The sequence below is a fragment of the Athene cunicularia genome (assembly GCF_003259725.1).
Source record: "Athene cunicularia isolate RWA chromosome 4 unlocalized genomic scaffold, athCun1 chr4_part3, whole genome shotgun sequence".
NCBI lineage: Eukaryota > Metazoa > Chordata > Aves > Strigiformes > Strigidae > Athene > Athene cunicularia.
Window position 1 is genome coordinate 22,258,056 of NW_020799100.1, and position 20,301 is coordinate 22,278,356.

Genomic DNA, 20,301 nt, shown 5'->3' on the forward strand with positions numbered 1-20,301 from the left:
GCTGGGGCCTTGGCTCCAGAGACTCATCCCCCCTCTCTGCCCCCTCCTTACATCGAATCGTTCCCCGTGATAGTGATGCTGTTTCCTGCGCGTTCCCTTGGCTGCAGAGTTTGAAGGCAAATGCTGAGCAGGTCCAAGCCCGACGAGGGGACCGGTGCCTCTGGCATCAGCAGCCGCAGCCAAATACTCCCCAAGGATGGAGGAACTTCGCCTCCCACCGCACGAGCACAGTCGAAACCCTTTGCTGTAGCTGTTCAGACTTCCCACAGCAACTCCTGCTTTGGCTGGAGAAGGACGTCCCACTGAGAACACCAAGATCAGGAAAAAGCTTTATTTGCAAAGAAAATATTGACAATTTACATAAACTTACATCCTAATTTATATACATTATGTATATTTTATATACAGATAGTGTCTTGAATAAAGATGTTGAAGCACAAAACAGCATCAGTACATCACTGTGCAGCTCTAACAGGTAACAGGAGGAGTCCTGTCTCTCTTCCCACAGCTCTTCTCCCATTACGCTTTTGTTGGGGAGTCTCAGAGGCTTCCTCCCAGCCTGGGGGGGAAGAACACGGGGTGTGGGGGGGTCAGGCTTGTAAGCGGGTAGCTGTAGTTGTCCCTTCCCCCCAAAACTTGCGCCCCGACAGCCTGGGGCCAGGATGGGAACGCGAGGGAAGGATTCCCCGCGCTCCACCTCTTACTGGGGAGAGGGGAAGAAATATGAACTAAAATGAGCTCGTGCACTTCGCTCATCTCCCCCTCAGCACAGCCCGGGTGCCCTTTTCTAAGCACCCAACGTCGCCTGTTCAGCGGAAGGATGATGCAAAGCCCCAGATGGGGACAGTGGGTGGCAAAGAGACCACAACCGCTTACCTGGGTGAGAGAGGCGCGGGAGGGAAGCAAGAGCAGGGAGTTTTGGGTAGGGAGCCACGACCTAAAGCCTTTACCGAAGGGAATCCTTCCTTCAAAGGGGGCCCTGAACACAACAGCCGAGCTGGCCTCCCTAGGAACCGTCTCTGTGGAGAGGAGCCTGGGAGGGAGAAGGGTTTCAGACGATGCGTTATACACCGAGCAGCTGCTCGCGACCTTTCTGCAGCTGGAGTTCAGCCGACAGTCGGGCAGCTGAGCCAAGGCACGTCGGTAAGAGGAGCCAGCCCGCACCGCCGGGGAGGAAGGCTGGCACACGGGGAGCCAGTGGCACCTGGTTTTGTGTCCACTGTGTGGATACACAGACCTTTGCCTATAAGCGAAGCACTAGGAACCGAGACGCGTCAAAATTCAAAGACATCAGAGGGAAAGAGCGGAGCAAGGCCCTGTTCCTGCTGGAGTTTGTTCAGACCTCCCATACGCATCCTCCTCGTGCTCCTCTCAGCTGCTTCCAGGCCCTTTCGTCTCCAGTTAAGGGAAAGAAGCACCAAAGTCGGTAGGACACTATCGAGAGAGGCAGCACAGAAGCTGCTATACTGCAGCCTAGGTAACCCGCACTGGACTACTTCACCAGTGAGAACTTGTTACTAGAGAGGCCAAAGGGTTTCAGATATATAAAGACTCCCCACGGCTGCTACGGGACTGGTGACCCCGCTCATCCCAGGGATGAACCCGTCTCCCAGCACCAAGGCCACCTGCAGTCAGGTGTTCTCTGCTCTCCAACTCCCACTACGTCTCCAACACGGCTACACCCAGGTCACGCTTTGGTGTAACTTGAGCATCAGAAAGAGCCTGTTTACACCTTCCATGGCTCATGATGAGGGAGGCAGGAACGGCCCCCTCCTGCTCTCCTCCCGCACCCCAGGCACATGCCACTGAGGGATGGTGACAGCGATGTGGGGGGCTCTTACAGAGAGGAGGGATTACCCCTCTGCCTCCTCCTGCCCGCTGCCGGAGTCAGGAGCAGATCACAGAACCTGCCAGTGGGGGACAAGGAATGCAAAGTCCATCCACTGCGCTCTCCCAAGTCATTGCGTTATTTACGCTTGCCCCTAAGTCTTGCTGTTCAGGCTGTATCCTAAAGCAATTCTGTTAATGATTTGCTTAATGTTCTCACTGTACACAGTTGTCCTGATTCATTCTTGTCAGAGGAACATGTCCTTCTTAATCCATTCTAAAGGAAATAAACCACAAAGACGAGTTAAGTGTCCCTAAGGCTCTTGCTAGTCCAACATGTTAAGGCTAGAAAGGAGGAAAGCATATTGAAAAAGAAATAGCAGGCAATTTTTCATGCAGTTGTTTTACAAACTGCATGCCTCCTGTGAATAGCGAGGCTGTAGCCAAAGCTGGGTGCCCCCAAGAAATATTTATCTCCCAATAACTGCAATACTTGGCAAGTGAGATCACTCGCTATGGATGGGGAAAAGCGACGGAGCCAAGAATGCTTCGGCCAGGGTGGACCCTCCTGCGGTCAGATCAGTCGCTACAGCACGGTGCTGAGCCACGTCTGCTCCCACGGCCCCGCAGGTGACCACGGCTTAGCCATCTCTACCTGGACACGGAGGGCATCACCAAGACGGCGGTTCAGGACTTGTCCCATTCGCTACATCGGCTGAAACCTCACTCCCCTCTTTTTTTTTAAAGAAAAAAACACGCGCTGAAAAGAAATCCGGTTTAAAAAAAAACAAACCCAAAACCAACAAATCAACAAAACCAAGCGCAAGCCAAGGCATGACACAAAAGAGCAATTAGCGCTTCAGCCTCTTCCTCAGCTCGAGCACATCTTATAGCTTTAGGTCTCCCCAGTTGAGGGGAGGTAACGGGAGAGAGTTGCTCAAGAAGCCAAAAGAAACAATAGTGTCCCAGCTCTTCTATTAGTCACCAGAAATCGAGTTATGACTAGACTCAGCAGGGCTCAGCGAAAAGAAAAAGTGGTGACTTCATGCTGGACCAGACTTTTTAAATACAATTTTTTTTTTTTTTGCTAGAGACTCCATCACCACTTATTAGAGCATTTTAGGTAGAAGGGTGCCAAAAGGAAAGGAGTGGGGGGAGGAAGGATGAAAACCACATCTAAAAGCAGGGCAGTTGCTATTAAAACAGAAAAAAAAAATTTTTTTCCTGTTTGAATAATTTTATTCTTAAACATGACAATCTTCTTCAGAGTGTTTTCACAAGTACTTGTGTCTGCTCTACGCGGCTCAGTGAAGCCTGTAGAAATGTGTGTTCTGGTTTGCAAAATATTAATTAAAAAGACCAAAAAAAAACCCAAAACAAAACCCAACCAAACACCCCAACCAAAAAAAAAAAACCAACCAACCCCAAAACCCAACAAAAAACCCCAACAAGACACAAATTGCTGTCACAGCAGCAGTACTTGAAGGCAGCCCCTGTCAGGGCAAGGTATACCTCTGGGGTAATGGCAGGAGCTGAAAGTAGCAGAGGTGCTGGAACCGGTAATCGGCCTTTTCTTTGGGACTTTGTGGGTTTTTTTTTTTTCTCTGGAATGGGGAGGCAGTTTCCTATCCGCTAAGCCCGCTCTAACGAAGTATTCATCTTCCTCTCGCACTTACTGCTTTTGCAGCCCGCGTCCAAGCTCCAGGCAGAGGCGCTTCGCCTTCTTTGCTCGCGCTCCTGAGGATGAATGTAAACACCACTGACCTCGTCTTATTCACCTCCCTCCGCGCCCCGTGGCCGTTCCCAGGTCGAACTGGGAAGGCTGAAAACCAGAAACCCCTTTTTTTTTTTTTTTTTTTCTTCTTGCTTTTGTTAGCGTGCAGAAGCAGGAGTGCCTGGATAGGACGATTTGGACATTAGTCTGTCTCCTCCCGCTACCACCTGGGATGCTCTTGCTAGTGCAACATAAAAGCAGAGACCCACACCACTCTCAACAAGCCTCGTGTGAAGATCACAGAGCAGAATATCAGTGCAGTAATACTTGAAATACTGAGACAAGGCAGACACAACAGCCTTTCTTCCTCACAACGCTTTTTCAACTAGCTTTTTTGATCCGAGTCTCCACACAAGTCACAGAAGACAATTGTGCTTCCTGCATTCACATATAGGAATAAATAGCTCTGGATCAGTTTTCTTTATGGCCGGATTACAGAACCCCCTGAAATACTGATACGCTTATGAACAGCAGCACTGTGCAGTTCTGTGAGTATCCTTGGACGCGCCAAGTTCATCTAGGATGCTGGTGCATCTCCTAGGCGTATGGCCCCAAAGAAAGTCGTGTGCTTGCTCATGTTGATGGAGATGTCAGCATGGACCATTTTCACAGCAATCTTCTGCCTGGCTTTGAGGAGGCAGACCCCAGCTGTGTAGCAGGTATTGAAGTTGGTCTTGCCGGTCTCAATACTCCGAGTGCATTGCAGAAAGGGCTTTTCATCCACCACCACCTCATAGCTGGCAAAATCTGTGAAGTTTATGTAGTATACCTGATGTGAAGCAGGAAGAAGAAAGGTGTTAGGGGGGGGTGTATTTGTGCGCGTGGAACAAGTCCGCATTCCTTGCAGCGTGTACGTACACGCTCCCTCCTCTAACGATCCCTTCCTTGGCTCCGGGACACCTGTACTCATGGGAGGTTGACTTCTTCGAGGCAGAAGGAACCCCAAGCCAACCAAACACGAGGAAACTCTGTATTCCACTTCAGACTAACAGAGGCATGCAAGCATCTGGGAATCCACGTACCTACAGCTGAGCTACAAATCCTCGCTTTAGACCCTGCTTATTACAGGGAAAAAATTACAAACCTGCACAGGCCTACTTACAACAATGTGTAGACAGCCCTATCCGCTACAACAGCTTTTTATCCAACAGACAAACAAATATTTTAACTGAAGTCCTCTTTCACTTACCTGGCCGGTCCTGCTTTCTGGGTCCCATGAGCCTCCTTTAGTGCTGACATCAAAAATGCCCTAAGATGTACTGGGAGCTGCCTTCTTTGTAATTGGACTTGAGCTGCTTTCAAAGGCATCAGCTATTACAGGGCAGACACTCTCCCAACCTCCACCGCTCGGAAGCGAATGACCTTATCGTGTTTGTACCCACTGAACTCTTGGTTCTAGCACCTAAGTCCCCGTGACTCCACTTCTCGTTGCTTAACCATCTCCCACACACTGATTCTGAAGAACCACGAGATGCAGGAGAAAGGCCTGTCCAAAGAGAAGTCAGTCCCAGGGAGCTGCTTCTTCCTGACAGACGAAAACCAGCCAATCTGGGTGCATCTGCTAATTCCTCTTAGTCTACACCCTGTGACCACAGAAGCTACACAAGACTGAGTCCCTTTTTTTTTTTTCCCTTGATGGGCTACAAATGACAAAGGTTCCAGAGGCACGACCCTGTGGCCAGTGATTAGCATTAGGCACTCGGGGAACAATTATACTTTGGCTCACGTGGATTTACTTTTCCTGTCTCCATCCAGACCAGACACGTAACCAGTTCCACGGAGGAGCACCTAACCTGACACTCACTGCCGACTTTATCCGACTCGGTACAGTCCCAGTGGGGCTGCAACTGATGACTGGGAGGTAATATTAGAAGCCTGGAGTGAGGTGGAAGTTGCTTAATTGTTGTTGTCACACAGAAACCCTCATCTTGCTAAAATCTGTTCCAAAACCTGGGCAGTTTTTCAGCCCGCAGGTGGGTGGACACCCTGCTCTGGAAGGGGAGAGCTTCAGCAACTCTGGTCAGAGATTTGCAAGACCCTTGGAGCAGTGCGTTCAGTGACAGCCCGTCTGAGGAAATGATGCCTTAATTAGCTGTATACTAAAGCGTAACGCAGTAATTTATGCCTTTGTTTAGCCCTTTTTACAGAAGCGGGTCCGTACGTCGGCCGTCGGTACCAACTAACGCAGCAGCTGAGCCATCTCGCTGCACCACGCGGCTGCTGGCGCATCGTGTCGGTCTGGAGCTACACGAAGAATGCGGAGGCAAAAGGGAGTTACCTGGGCTGGAGTTTGGGCAGAGCCTACGCTTACAAAGAGTGAGGTGGCTTTGGAACGGCCACGGTTTGGTTTTACATCTTAAAGCAGAGAGGGAGCCTAGCATCCTGCTGGGACCCCTTGTTCTGCAAGGAGGTTTAGATGGGCTGGTGAATGACTGCACAGACAAGATGGAGGGTTAAAAAGAGGCCTCGGTGGCATGTGGGCTCGGGCTGGGCACCCGCGCACGTGTTTCGGTAACTAATCTCTGGCAGCTGGTGTCACGGCGAAACGTGTGACCTCGCGCTTCGAAAGGCTAACGTCTTCCTCCGACACACATCTCCTAGAGCACGAAGTGGTTAAAAGTACATACAAGTTCTTGGCATTTGCTAGTTGTCTGGAGCCCTCTCGTGGTTCATGCAAGGCTTCCATTGGAACACAAGAATAGGAGTTAGGCCTAGGACCGTACTCACTTCTACCTGACTATAGATGAAGTATGTGCCGTCCACCAGTACCTCCAGCTCCCCACTGCGGGCATGCAGCTTAAACACCTTGGGGTTCATAGTGATGCGAGACCAGTCATTGAGGACTCCACCTGAAAGATCTCAGTATGAGAAAACGGCAGTCACTCAGTACCCGTCAGAATGAAAAGCGCAGGAGCACAGAAATACAGTGACATTGCAAGGTTTCATACACAACGGCTGGCACAGACTCCAGTTGAAAAGTCAAGTTACTCGGTAAGAAATTCCCAGAATTAAAGACTACGGGGCGTTAAGTTTGGGCGCCTCGCTACAGCTCTAAGTACCCCATCGCTTGCTGGGGACAGCCGTGCCGTTCGGCGCCCGGCACAACTGACTCACGTCTCTGCTTGTCCTCGTCAAGAGGAGCTCCCCTCACCCTTGAACAGCAGCGTACGGCCTTTTGTACCACACTGCCTTCATCCCCGGTGCTGGGTACAGACTCACTTGCCTCCTCTTGACACTAAGTTGAGCTTATTGTCATATCTGAGCGTTTTACAGGCCTGAAAACATGTTCCCAGTGTCATCCCCACTCCAGAGCAAAGACACTTCAGCACATGCAGATCACTGCGAGGTATTTGCTAAGTTTTCTTAATTCACCTGAGAGGCCAGGGGATGATTTTTCACTCTATTTTTTTTTTTTTTTTTTTTTTACGTTCAGCCACAGATCCCAAATGACTTATTACAGCACTTCTTCAGGTGCCTCCCGAAGAGCAGCTGTTCACGGCCCTTCTAAAAACTGTGTTACTGGTCACTTCCCTGGTGTCATGGAAGAAGTTCCACAGCACAAGGCAGGACCAGGATCCACCTCTTCAAGAAAGATCCTCAGCTGACATCCCCCAGCCTCGAGACCACTAAACTTCTACTTCCCATCTCATTTATTCCCCTTCCTACACCTCCCTATCCGGTGCCCACACTGAAGGAAGGGGACCTTCAGCAGACGGCGTGCTGAAGGTATCACCAGGCGCGTCCTGGAGGACCACCGCAAGGCGAGGATGACAACGGTGATCCCTGTCCTCACGGGAGCGGGGCTACATGTGGCCAATCTGTCTGCCCCCCCTCCGAGCGCTGCTGGGCTGGTGGATGTCCTCAGCAGATGTGTCATGATAGGGCCCTTCACCCTCACTTTAAGCCTTGGGATCATCCTTAGGAGAAAACTAGTCCTCGCAGCAAAAGGGACAACATTATTATGGAAAAAAACCCACGTGCAACTGCAGGACTACACCGTCTCTCAGGACAGGTCTGTGCATGGAGGCCAGCTGAGGGTTACACAATCGATTTTAATTCTGGTATTCCTTTACTTCGACATTCTTGACTTTGTAACTAGCGTTATTTTAACAAATGCTTCGTCATTACATTTCCTAGGTTTTTATAAAGCCAAAATAACAACAAAGTCCGAAATTGCATCACGTCACGCCACATTAATCCCTAACCGGGGTCCTCAATGTGGTCAGGGATTTATAGATCCACCACCCAGCCCCCCGGCACCGGAGCCAGTAGAAGGACTGACGACAACATGAGACAGCCCCTGTCCCCCGGCCGGGCCAACAAGCAGGTCCGGAGGACACGCTCCGCCGTGAGCCCAGAACAGAGCTGCTCTCCGGAGGTGCCTTGTTTTATCAAATACAACTCTTCTCCTCCCGGTTTTCATCTGCTTTTCAGCTCCCTGCCCCCCCCGTCGCAAACCAGCCAGGCTGTTTTGTGCTGGCTGGCAGCTGGACAGCATTAATGGCTCGCAGCGTCAGATTGTTCCCGAGCAGCAGGGAAGGACACTCACAGGGCAATTCCCACTCTTAGAGAGTAGTGTACGCTCTGTAAACATACAGGCTTCCCATTAATAAAGGGATAATTACTTTCTGAACGTAAGCAAACCAGCATCTTTCCCCTCGCATTGTTCTAAGGAATGGCCGGTTTCCTTTTTTGTTTTGGGGAGCTTCCCCCCACCCCGCTGCAAGCCAGCTTCCCTAACCAGGAGAAACTTCAGCTCCCACAGCTCACGTCTGCTGAAAGAGAGAAATTGCCTTTCAACAGAAGCAGTGGCCAGCCCTCATCATCCCATGGATGGGGCAGGAGTTGGTGGCCATGGGCTCCTGCAGCACCAACCCCTGGGAGCTGCAGCCCCCCAGGTCTGGGATGGCGGTAGGTGCTCCGGGGGCTGCCCCCCACCCTCCCCGGGGACCTGCTCGTGGTGATTTAGGCAGGGGACAATCAGCCAGCTCCTCCGCAGCACAGCCAGACATCGTGAGCAGGGAGGCAGCAGCTAATGAATGAGACCCAGCTGTTGGCAAGAAGAGCAGGAACTCGAGCAGAAATTGGATAAGGATCCGGGGAGGAAGGAGGAGAGCGAGGAAGCTGCCTGCGGATGTGAAATGGCTTGGGAGGACTCAGAGGTTAAAGGCTCGAAGGCTGTTGGTGAGGGTAGAGAGGCATGAGGGACCAGGGAGGCTGCGTGGGGGCACGCTCGCAGCATGAGACAGGAGGAGCCAGGGGCTGTGCACCTCGGTGTCCTCACACTACAGCCCTGCCTTCCCCTGTCATAAGTTACTGGAGAAAAACCACAGGGCTGAGACAGGAAAAGGAGACCCCGGGGGCGTAAAATAGAATAGAGTGGGAAAGAAGGTTTGGCCATTGAGGAGCTGAGGAAAACTGGTGATACAACAGCAGGTTGGAGGAGGCACAACACGGATCTGAAGGTCAAGGAGAAGGGAGATTCAGCGGGACAGAGTTACTGGGATGCACAGGATAGAGGTAACCTGGGAGAGAAAGAGGAGAAATGGGGACTCAGCAGAAGACCCCCCTAAGGAGGGGAATGAGTCCATCTCAGGGGGGAGGCCAACAGCAGGGATAACCTGTGTTACAGGAGGGACTCCAACCCAGATATGGGGCTATGGGTGCAGGGTGGGCTCTTTTCAACAACTGTCAATATCGTGAGATCCTTACCATTCTTCACTTGGATTGCCGAGCCTTGGCCTTGAAGGTGGACCACAGCTGGCTGCAAACGAGAGATCAGAGGGATTTAAAGTCAACGGGGAACACCGTGTCGTTTCCCAGCCACCCGACACACCTCCGCAGCACTGCTGACCGGTACAGAGGCACGGCAGGGCCCTGAAATCATTGATGCTGTTCATCAATGGAAAAAGAAGATCAGAGCAGCCGACAACAACGTGTTCAGGTACTGGAGAAGGGGTGAGAAGCCTAAGCCAGATTAACGTGGCTTTTTTTTTTTTTTTTTTTTTTTTTGAGCAATAAAAAGGGTGAGCTCAGGCAGTCGCTCTGTGTGGCTGTGATTCAGCACACGTGGGAAGGGGGGGCTGTTTTTTTCAGACACATCAAGCACAGCATTAGCAAATAGAGCTGGTAACGTTTACAAAAATCCAGCCGAAGCTGTTTTTTTCCCTTCAAAGAAGATCAACCAACCTGGATATCTCTGGAGCCGGCCTTGTCTGTGGCACCTGCAAAATGCAATTTCACATCATTGAAGAGGAAGCGTGAAAGAGCTGCAGGAAACACTCCTATAAAGAAAACTTCTCTTACCCCGTAATAACCATTAAAACCCCCATTTTTACCAGAATAGGACAGGATCAGTGGTATGGGGTGCAGCTTAATGTTAAAAAGTACATAAACAAGACAAAAAGATTCCTCCTGCTTTTCCCCACTTTATTCCTAGGTTTCTGTCTAACGTCAAAACTCCCCCAGCGTTATTCAACCAGTTTCCACTAGAAGGACAAATTGCACAACCCCTTTCCTGATCGGTAGTGGCAATAAAGCCTCTTGGCTGCAAAGATTACAAGTTTCGCTCTGCAGTAACTCAGGTCATTCACTGCATCCAAGCTTACGTGCTGAAATCTCTTTTCTCCGAGAGCCAAATCTCTATTAAAGAGGAGATGCTTGTGGGCAGCACTCTGGAGTGCTAAGGACCTCATGCTGCTCCTGGCCTCTGCTTTGGCAGTTTCTGAGATATAAACTGAGAAGACAACCGAGTTTTCCTATGAGAGCCATGCGAGCTATAGGGTAATAGCCCTGATTTCTCTGAAGATGTGTTGTGGGTTTTTTTTTTAATACTAGACTGTACATATGTAAAACAAACAACACTTATGCGACTTCCATTAATCCGCAGTTTAAAGAGTTATTAAATGCTGGGATTTTAACAAAATAATTGGCACAGGACTCCATGGAGAAACAATATAGTGCGGATACAAAGAAACAAAGGAAAACGAAACCAAGAACTGCAGGAGAAAAACCCAATTTTCATCTGGGAGGGCAAGCTGCGGCGGCTCATGCAGTTCCTGGGCTGGCTCAGCGGCCGCGCTCAGTGTCAGCCTTCCCGGCCCCGATGCTAAGCTAGGCTTTGCCTCAGCTTAAGGGGAATTAGCACCAACAGGGTGGGAAGAGCCGCCCCGCAGCTGGTTTGCGCACTCAGACACCGGTCACCGGCAGACCCCGGTGAGACGCCCCGAAGCAACTGAGGCTCTGCGGGTCTTGGCTGCTCCTCTCGTCCCGCTGCGGGTGCAAGGCCGAGCCCAGGAACGCCCGAGCCCCACGCAGAGGTGCCGCGCCATCGGTAGTTGGGCCCTACGCTGGCCTCAGGTGGAGACCCGGTGCTTATTCATTTCTCTGTAGCGCGGCGGTGCCGTGTGGCACCTCCTGCGTCCCCTCGGAAAGGCTCTGAGCAGAGAAGGGGACAAACCCTGTTACCTGAGGGGCCCTGCAGTCCAGGTGGTCCCTGAGGGCCCGGCGGGCCGGGGGGCCCGGGCGGTCCCATGACGGTTGTGCCGGGAATCCCCGGGATGCCGGGAATGCCGGGGGGACCCTGGGGCCCAGGGGGACCTGGTGGCCCTTGGGGACCGTTGGGTCCTGGAGGACCAGCCTTCTTACCTGAAAAACAGAAGGTCAAACGTTAGCTTCTCCACACACGGAGCATGGGGCGGTCTTTTACCTACGGGGAAGCCCGGGGAACAAGGGAAGCAGAAGGCTGGGGGTGGCTCATTGCTGGCTTGAGGGCTGGGACAAGGAGGAGCACCCAGCCGGTCGGGGTGGGGGGCCCATGGCACCATGAGGACAATGCTACCGGCGCGGTAGGGGCAGGTCGTTGCCTTGCAGACTCCTCCCAGCATATGTTATTACATTTAAATGAGGCACATGGACTCTTTGAGGCCTCCCAAGAGATGGAGGCTCAGATGGTCTCTGGCCTGGCCACGCTGCTCTGGGCATGGAGCTGGGGGGTCCCGCAGCCCCCAGAGGCAGCGGGTCGTACCCCGACAGCAGGGTGGGATCCTCCCTTTGACCAGCTGCACTGCGACACGGTGAAAGCTGGAGTATTAAAAGCAGAGGTGAACTGCTCTGCAGTTTCTCAATTTTTCCATTTTTTGGATGGAAAACAGCTGAAATCTTTTCTACCTGCTGCGTTCGCCTGCATTAGCAGATAATCCCCATGGCTTGATCTCCCGTCTGAGGGAGTGAGGTGCCTCCAGAGGGCAGTTCAGAGCTGAGCTTCAGCTCCTCTCCGCCAGCTGCTGAGCGCCCAGGGCCATGCAGGAGGCATCCCCCACATCCCTGCACCCCCACATCCAGCCCTGCATCCCCACATCCCTGCGCCTTTCTAGCACACGGCGAGGATGAACTTAGCATCCACCAAAGACTTAGATGCCATAATGCCTCCAAAGGATTACGCGTGCATTTTGGGCTCTGGATGGAGGGGTAAGGCGGGCACTAACCCACTCCGGAGGATGAAAGCACTGAAGAACTGCCACAATCCTCAAGCGCACCCCAACAAACGGTCCCAGGAAGAGAAACAGCGCAACCATGCAAGTAAAGACCCTTGTCAGGCATAAACACAGCGGACTCGAAAGAAGGTCTGCAGGGAAAGCCTGATCTGTGCTCTCCTGCTTCCCCAGATCCCCGATACAATTCACGTTTTTCTGAGATAGCTTTTAAAATGAAACTTTACAACAGCTTCTATGCCAAGGAGCTTTATCAACTTCGCAAAATTGCTTCAATTGCCGAAACAAACTCTGCTGTAGGACAGAATTAAACGTTTCTTTAGATGACAGCAGCAGTTAGGATATGAAATAATGGTTATGGGAATGGTTTCTGAGGACATTTATGTACTTGTTTCTCCATTAAATATTCATCTGTCTTTGTCAGGGAACAAAACTCTAAGGAAACACCCATCTATTTTAGTTAGCACAGAAACAGAAATCTCTAGATGGCCACTAGACACAAACGTGGAAATCGGCGCAGGACAAACGTGCGGTTTAACTTCAACGTGCAGAAAACTAAGTTCAAGTAAACACGGGTGATTAAATAATACTGGTATCCTACAAAAAACGGGGGCAAAGGCTTAGGGGGACAAACCACCCGCAGTATTTCTGCCTAGATTAGCAGCTGTGCGGTCAAATCTGAGCTAGCAACGAGCCAGCCTTCCTCCAACCCAGCACTTCTCCTCCTCCTCGGGATAACGACACGACTGGGAAATTATCACCTCGAATCAATCCCCTTACCTGTTTCCTCTAAAGCACACTTCCTACAATCTTTTCCTTCACATCCCCTCCGATCTAGGCCACCCGAACGAAGGATCACATGCAGTCAGTCAGGAATCCTGCTGCTGTCACTCCTTGCTTTCCTTCCCAAGAGGGACGCACATTTACAGCTGGTTTAACTAATCTGTCTCAGAAATCTGGTCTGCTACTAGACGAGCTGCTAGTTTATAGCAGTAAAACAATTGCACATAATTCTGATGCCGCACAGGGACACTTATTTTCTGTGCATTCCCGCTCATTCAAGTAATTTCAACTACTTTTCTGCATTAATGGCACCTTGCTTATTAAAGTCATGAGGCAAAAAATAGGCATTCAGTAAGTCTAGAGCTCTCGATTCATCTTCTAACCGAGGGGAGCCCAGCCCCACCACGAGCAGCTCTCCAGCACCCAAGTCCCAGCGTGCCAAGGCTCCGTCTTTACCCACATGCACTAGGCAGGCTCCAAAACTCAAAGCAGGCAGAACAGTAAGTTTTCCTTAATCACTGTTTGCCAAACAATAAGCTCTAATTCTAAAAAAAAAAAAAAAATTAAATGTGACAATACCATAAAATTAAACTATTTTATACAGCGTTACAGCTGTATATAATACAGCCCTATGAGATTCCCCAGCTACTCCAGAATTGCTACGGATACCACAGTCATCATTTGTTATTAGTTCAGCTGATTTAACACGGGTTTAGGGTTTCAGAGTTTTGTTAGGACAAGCTTCTCAAACATAAAATTTTATGCTGCTTTTGAGGGTAAATATAAACTAAGTTTCTAACTGTGGCCTGTCTCAACCTCTGAGCCATAACTGTTGAGTTTGTATCGGAGGATTAAAAGCGATTTGCTGTGCTGTTAAAGTAGCAAAGACACGCAAAGCTCGGCTGCTCTTCCTGCTGCAGGTTGCCACGGTGGGCTGGAGCCCAGGCCACGGACCCGCACGCACCGGGAGGTCTCTGAGGGGACACAGCAAAGTGTCAAACAGGTAACTTCCCCGTTAATTCAATACACGTTAAGTGCAAGAGGTAGTAAGCAGAGAGCTGCCGTTGCACGTGTCAGTGCTTTGCTGCACGGGCCTGGCCACGAGCACGTGCTGCACGTCGACGCCGGCACGAGCCCCTCGATCGATGGAGCTCCTTGGGCTTCAGAAGCAGCACGACCCCGAGCTGCTCGCAGTTCCTGCACTTCTCACAGCCCACAACCCGTTGCCAGCGTGCACCGCAGTTTTTAAAAACGTGCACGGAAGCGTTCTGATGGTTACAAGGAGGAAAAAACGGGACATCTGACTGCGTCGGCCTGAATTCAAGACTGCAGCATGAAGCACCTCAGGTTCTTGGACTCGCTCAAGTTCCTGGGAGCAAGTAAGTGTATGACCACGAGAGTCCTACAAAAACCAGGGATGGCATCAGGCACCCCCTGGAAACACAGGGCTGCCTCCTGACTAACCCAAGTCACCACAACTCAGCGATGTGCAATTGAAAAAATACCCAACTACTCCTCTCAAACAGCTCGTGGAACATCACCAAGCCAGACGAAATACCTGGGGGCTGACCCACTCTCAGAACGGACACATAAAACAGTACTTCTGCAGTTAATACGCAACCACATATGAGATGCAGAGCGCATCAGCGTCGACCTCGGTGGGTCTGAAGGAGACCCCAACCCACAGCAGACCCACGGCAGGACAGGGATGAAAGCGAAAACTGCGTAGGCCTGGCAAAGAGCAAGCAGCTCCCGATAGCTGCTCCGTGACTCAGCTTCACCCAGCTATTTAATTCTGTCATCTTCAGAACGACTTCTACACAACGTAATTAACTTCCTTTAGCTTTTCAGGCAGGCTCTAACGAGCGCCGGTGCTCCCCGCTGCCGCTGGGTCACACGGTCCTGCCGTGGCAAAGGTGTGAGAGCAGCTCATGGTCCATGCTGTGGGCACATGCACCACGCTCATCCCTGCCCTTCCCGGAGAGGGAACCTCTCCTTGCTTTCTCCTTCATGTTGGCTAAAGAAAATTCACAGCCGGGTACCACACGCACAGAAAGGAAAATGAAATTAAAAGTCAAGCTTACCCTTTTTCTTGTTTTTGACTGAACTTGGACCTACAAAGGAAAAGAAGAAAACGAGTGAAATTCAGCGATCATCTCGACTTAGAAAATCCCCTTTTCTATCAACACCCACCAACCCAGAGGGTGTCTCTCCAGAGCTGGAACAAAACTGGCAATGAAACTGGTAAACCAAAGATGTAGCCTTCTGTTTTCTACAGACAACTGCTGAGAAGGCGTAACGATGCTACCAGACCCAGACCTGATTTACCCTCCCAAGCTAGCAACCCATGGCTGGTATAACACGAGTGAGTGAGTTTTGGGGGGCACCTCTTCCCCTTCCTGCAAAGATGCGTTAAACCACCTGCTTGTGGCCAGTGGCAAAGCTCGGGTGACAGGTGCTCTTCAACCTTGAGCCAGAGCTTTACTCTCAGGTACGAGCTTAGTCCCAGCTCTGCTCAACACCGCTCAGAGTTTTGCCGTCCGTATCCCCCGCAGTCGCTGACAGAAGTACAGCACGTCAAACCTTCAGACAGCAAAAATCCCGAGACTCAATAGAAACCACTTAAAAATATGGTCCCTAAACAGCAGATCATTTTTCAAGTGGACAACGGATGCATTCGTGGTCTGCGCAGCCATACGTGAATTCTCTCAGCCTGAAAACACCAAGATTAACACTTAAAGCTGACACACTTTACTTCCCAATGAGGACAGGGTAGAAGGAAGTTCGCATGACTTTGCTTTCAGCTGACAACAGTAACCCAAATACTTGCCAGTCAAGTTGTTTAAAAAAAAAAATAAAATACTAAAAAAAAAACCCCAAAAACAACCCAAAAAGCAAAGAATTAGTATGAACGGCTTACTTAAACAATGGGAATACAAGCCTCCCGAGCACGAAGTGAAAATATTTATAGTGAAGCTGAGGAACTACATGACTTTTTGAGCAAAAGCTGAAGTGTGAAACATGTTCCATTGCTTCCTCAAAAATTAGTCATGGATGGGAACGAACTGCAAAAATCCCCAAATATCCCCTCGCTGTTCATCAGTGAAATCCCTCTAAAATCGGGGGCTAAGCACACATCAAAAACTGAAATCACCTTTAACTAGGATATGGGTATAATGGATGGACGGTAACGAGGTTGCTTAGGGTCGGCGTTGGTAGAGAAAGACAAATTACCAATTAGTCCCAGAGTGCCATATGCCCAGGGCTAGTTAGAGGAAAGATGGGAGAAGGACCAGAGAAATACCCTACAGCCTTACTGATGCCTTTTCAACAGGAAGATTATTTTGCCTACATTATGCTGTTGAGTCGCGGGAAAATGATGGTATTATCTGATTTATAAATTCCGCTAATTTACTGGGTTTTTTTTACTAACCCGTATATGCACAGTATTAAACCACGTAGACAGGCCAGCACATGGGTTTCTAACAACGCCAGTCCCGGTATCTCACCAGGGAGCAGCACCGAAGCCGACCAGCAGGTCCACCGCCAGCAGATGGACTGCAAAACCTTTTACGTTTGGCAAACGCCAACAGGCTCCTCTTTTTGCATTTTCTGAGCTCCCATGAGGCAGAATGAGCTGCGATCACACCGGCCCTCATCTTAAGCACCAGCTAGTTCGTAACATTTCCAACGAAGAGGGAAAAAAATTGTCTGGGGGACATAATTTAACAAAAAAAAAAAAACCCACCACAACCAAAACCTAACACAGCAAGCAAAATGCAAGTGCTACGTATGTGTCTCTTCAGACCTCAGAGTCACGAGAGTTTATTTCATGTTATATATATCACACCATTAGCGCTATAACCAGAGTGAAAGTACAAATAGCTGCGGCGAGCCAAACACATTTGAAATGGATGGAACCAATTAGCTTCAAAGATGAATGGGAGGAATGAGAACCACATGCGATGTCAATGTTCACAGTCTATATTACAACACACGCATCTGTTCCAGGCACGGCAGAGAGAGATGTTACGGCTGTGCAAGTGAATCTTTCGACAAACACAAAAATACTTCTGACATGAAAAAAAACACAGCATTATTAGCCCTGGGAGCTTCTGGGTCTCTGGGGTTTGCATCTGTTCATCTCCCAATAGGAGGGGGTGGATAATTTAATTGTAGCAGGGAGCCATAAGGTTCATCCGATACACCAGAAGACAGAATTTTCCTTGTTTTTCGCTCAAAATGGTAAACTCACCGCCTCTTTCCCAATTTAGCCTAAATTGGTAACAAAGCCTCTTACTGAGTTTGAGAAGCAGAGTGCCACTGGAATATCACATCTATATTCCCCTCAGGACGAAAGGTGCTGAGGCACAAGGCTTGAAAACTTTACTTGCTATATGTTGTCCCAATGTGCAGGCGAGGGGAAAAAAAAAAAAAATCCTTTCTGCCATGCTTTTACGCACGTGACCCACTAGTTATGGGGCGGGTTAAATAGAATACCGGCAAGTTAGGCAAGGGTAAGTCTTTCCTAGGGTTTTCTCCTACGCCGTTAATCCCACCTCGCCATCCCGCTCCTCCCGGGGAGAGGCTCCTGGTCTCCGAGCCCTTCACGCTACCCACGTTTATTTAGTGTCGTTTCATGGTGGCCACCAGATGACTTGATTCCAAGGAAGGTCCAGGAGAAGACACTTTTTTTCCACTCCAGACTACAGGCGTACGCGCTACGTTCCTCTACAGTATCAAAAGCCTTATAAGACCCCACGTCACAGGATCCCTACTGCTGCTCTGGAATCCACAAGGATCTGCCAGCTTCTTGTAGAAAAAAAAATTAGTTTGACTCAATTTTCCACTGATCAATGTTGTCTGCTACCACTCTGGTCTCTGCTTTCCGGGGTTTTATTGAACTCCTGGTGGGATCCGAGAGCGTCCCGGCCAGGGTCAGCTGTTCCCCAGCACCTCTTTTCCCTTTTTTTTTTTAAAAAAAAAATAACCTCTAGTTTGCTTTTCTGCACTTTTCTGGCATCACCTCCATTCCTCATTGATTCCTTTAAGTATTTGTTTTGAACGTCCCAGAGATCAAGCTCGTGGTCTGGGCTGCTGGTATTAAACACGACAGCCACCAGGCACGGCTATTCTTCTCCCCATGTGCTTGTGCTCAGCTTTTGTGCTTCTTCCTACTAATCCCACCTATCTCCCACCTCCTTTCTGCATGCTGTCTGCTCATGTTTGAGGTCAAACCAGACCCCAGACCGAGGGAAGTCCATCCCATTCGACATTTCCTGTCTTTCATCTGAAATTAAATTTATGCTTATGCTCTAATCCGTCCTTGAAAGAGCTGTCAACTCTATTCCACCCCTCATTTTAGCTTCGCTCTGCAGAGGAAGGGAAGTTGACAAGAAGAACTGCTAATACAGAAGAGGACTGGGATATCAGAGAGGACAGGCTGGATGGCTTTGAAGGATAATAGGCATGGAATGAGATTCAGTCATACAAAATGCATAGCCCCATAAATTATATATACATGGGGAATAATTAACTTTTCTGCTGGAGCAGTGGAGCTCCTCAAATGGAGCTGCGGAGGCCAACGTCTGCACGCGCTGAGTTGCTGTCGCACAGCCAGGAAAGGCAGAAATACAATCCTAAACCGGATCCGTGGAAATACATCTGGCAGACATGGGGCAATACTGATGCTGCTCAGTAGGTGGGGGTGAAAATCCTGGGAGTAATGCAGTTAACCCTGATCGTCTACATAAAGAGAGATGAATTTAAATGAGAATCATTTCACAGAAGGGCTCCTGGGAAGGTCAAGAAGCGGTCGAGCAGAGCTCACCTGGCTGGCCATCCACACTGGGAAAGGGGTGAGAGCCCCACTGGGAAAGGCTACGGTGATGGGTACGGAGGGAGAAGACCTGTCAGGGCTTGAAGAACAGCACTGGCACGTCCTCACGTGTGCGAACTGATCCCCAAGACCGTTAAAAGCTGGGAACGAGGAGGCTTTTTCTAACCTCCAGGAGGAGCAGCAGAGGTTTGGAAGTGGTGTCTGGCTCAGAGCAAGCCCTCGGGTGTCACAGGCCATGGCTTAAAAATCTCAAAAGTTCATCCATCCCTTTGGAAAGTGGTGAGGTTATTTTTTGCTTAACTGCTAAAGACACAGCTACTAAGCCATGAAGCGAGCTGCTAGCCCGACTTGAAACATTTAAGCTAGCTACCTGATCTACTTCTAAAATTTATAATCTCTTTCATTGGATTTCCTGTAGGAAAAGCCCACTGACTCCTGCCGTAATAACTCAGGCCAGCTCTATCATCTGCCAGCTGAGTTCTTCATCACAGGCCGGGATTTCCCCAGCAAAGGTCTCAGAGCAGCCACGCTGCACGCTGGGCTTTTGAAGACCCTGCCTTTGAACAGCACTCGAGACCTAGACTTCTCCAAAAGCTTATTTTCCACATCTGTCGGGAAAATAAAAGGGAACAATAACAGAAAAGGAGGGGATAGCAAACCAGAAAGAGTGGTAAACTTTGAGGGAAAGGCACAAGCAGGAAAAAGACAGCTCTATATGATAAGAAAATACCCCGACCCCAACAAAGGAGCCCCCTCAGAAGCTCTCCCGCAGAGCCGTGCCGAGTCACTTCTTCTAGCAGAAGCACTTCGGCCACGGGTTTCAGCAATGAGGCAGTTCAGATGCAAGCTTCTCACTTCAGCTGAGGAAAATATTTGCAGTAGATGAGTTTTTGTTGTGTAAAACCGCAGCTGTGGCCCAGCAAGCAGCAGAAGACATCTAACCGTGCTTCAGGGAGCAGGTTCCAGCCCCCAGCTCCTGCAGCCCTAGCATCTGCTGGATCGCTTCCAAGGGCCTCAAAAAAAACCCCAACAAACCAACCAAAACAATCAACCCAGATGGTGATGCAACTCGAGGATATTACATATGACATGTTTTCTCTTATAAAGATTAATAGAGTTTACTCTCCCCCCCTTATTTTTCTTTCTGCACGCTACACACTGCTATGATTTACTATAAATACAAAAATATCAAAAACTTCTTTAGGACATATGCTGATATAAATAGTATATTAAAAAAAAACCCTGCATTCACTTATTAGTTGTGTGTGTGGATTAACAAGAAATAGTTTAAATTCCTGCAAAACAGTTCAAACTGCTTTTATTGATGGGAACAGATCTTTGTAATTACGCTGATTTTATATTAAGCCTGTAAAAGGTTGACCATTATAGAAATCAGTCAAACAAAGGGCGAGTACCTAGGAAGGCGGCTGAACTTCCTCAAACTCTCAGCTGCCAAGAGCAGAACAAAGTCAGCGAGTGCCACTACCATCTCCCAGCAGCGTCCACATTCAATTCAGAACAAAGACACCTACTGACGTTTTCAAGGTGTTCAACCAGCTTCGGCGGCAGCAGCTGCCGCGTCCTCT

General features: G+C 49.6%; 1 protein-coding gene across 1 annotated transcript in view; it reads right to left on the minus strand.

The window, feature by feature from the left end:
* Nucleotides 1–325: 325 nt before the first annotated feature.
* EDA (ectodysplasin A) overlaps nucleotides 326–20,301 on the minus strand; it is a 34,133-nt gene continuing 14,157 nt past the window's right edge. Inside the window, exons 3-8 of the mRNA XM_026848828.1 lie at nucleotides 14,961–14,990; nucleotides 11,069–11,248; nucleotides 9,791–9,825; nucleotides 9,314–9,365; nucleotides 6,329–6,459; nucleotides 326–4,370 (exon numbers count right to left, since the gene is read on the minus strand). Coding sequence (XP_026704629.1) covers nucleotides 4,119–4,370; nucleotides 6,329–6,459; nucleotides 9,314–9,365; nucleotides 9,791–9,825; nucleotides 11,069–11,248; nucleotides 14,961–14,990 — 680 coding nt within the window. The 3' untranslated portion in view covers nucleotides 326–4,118. The remainder of the gene's footprint in view (nucleotides 4,371–6,328; nucleotides 6,460–9,313; nucleotides 9,366–9,790; nucleotides 9,826–11,068; nucleotides 11,249–14,960; nucleotides 14,991–20,301) is intronic.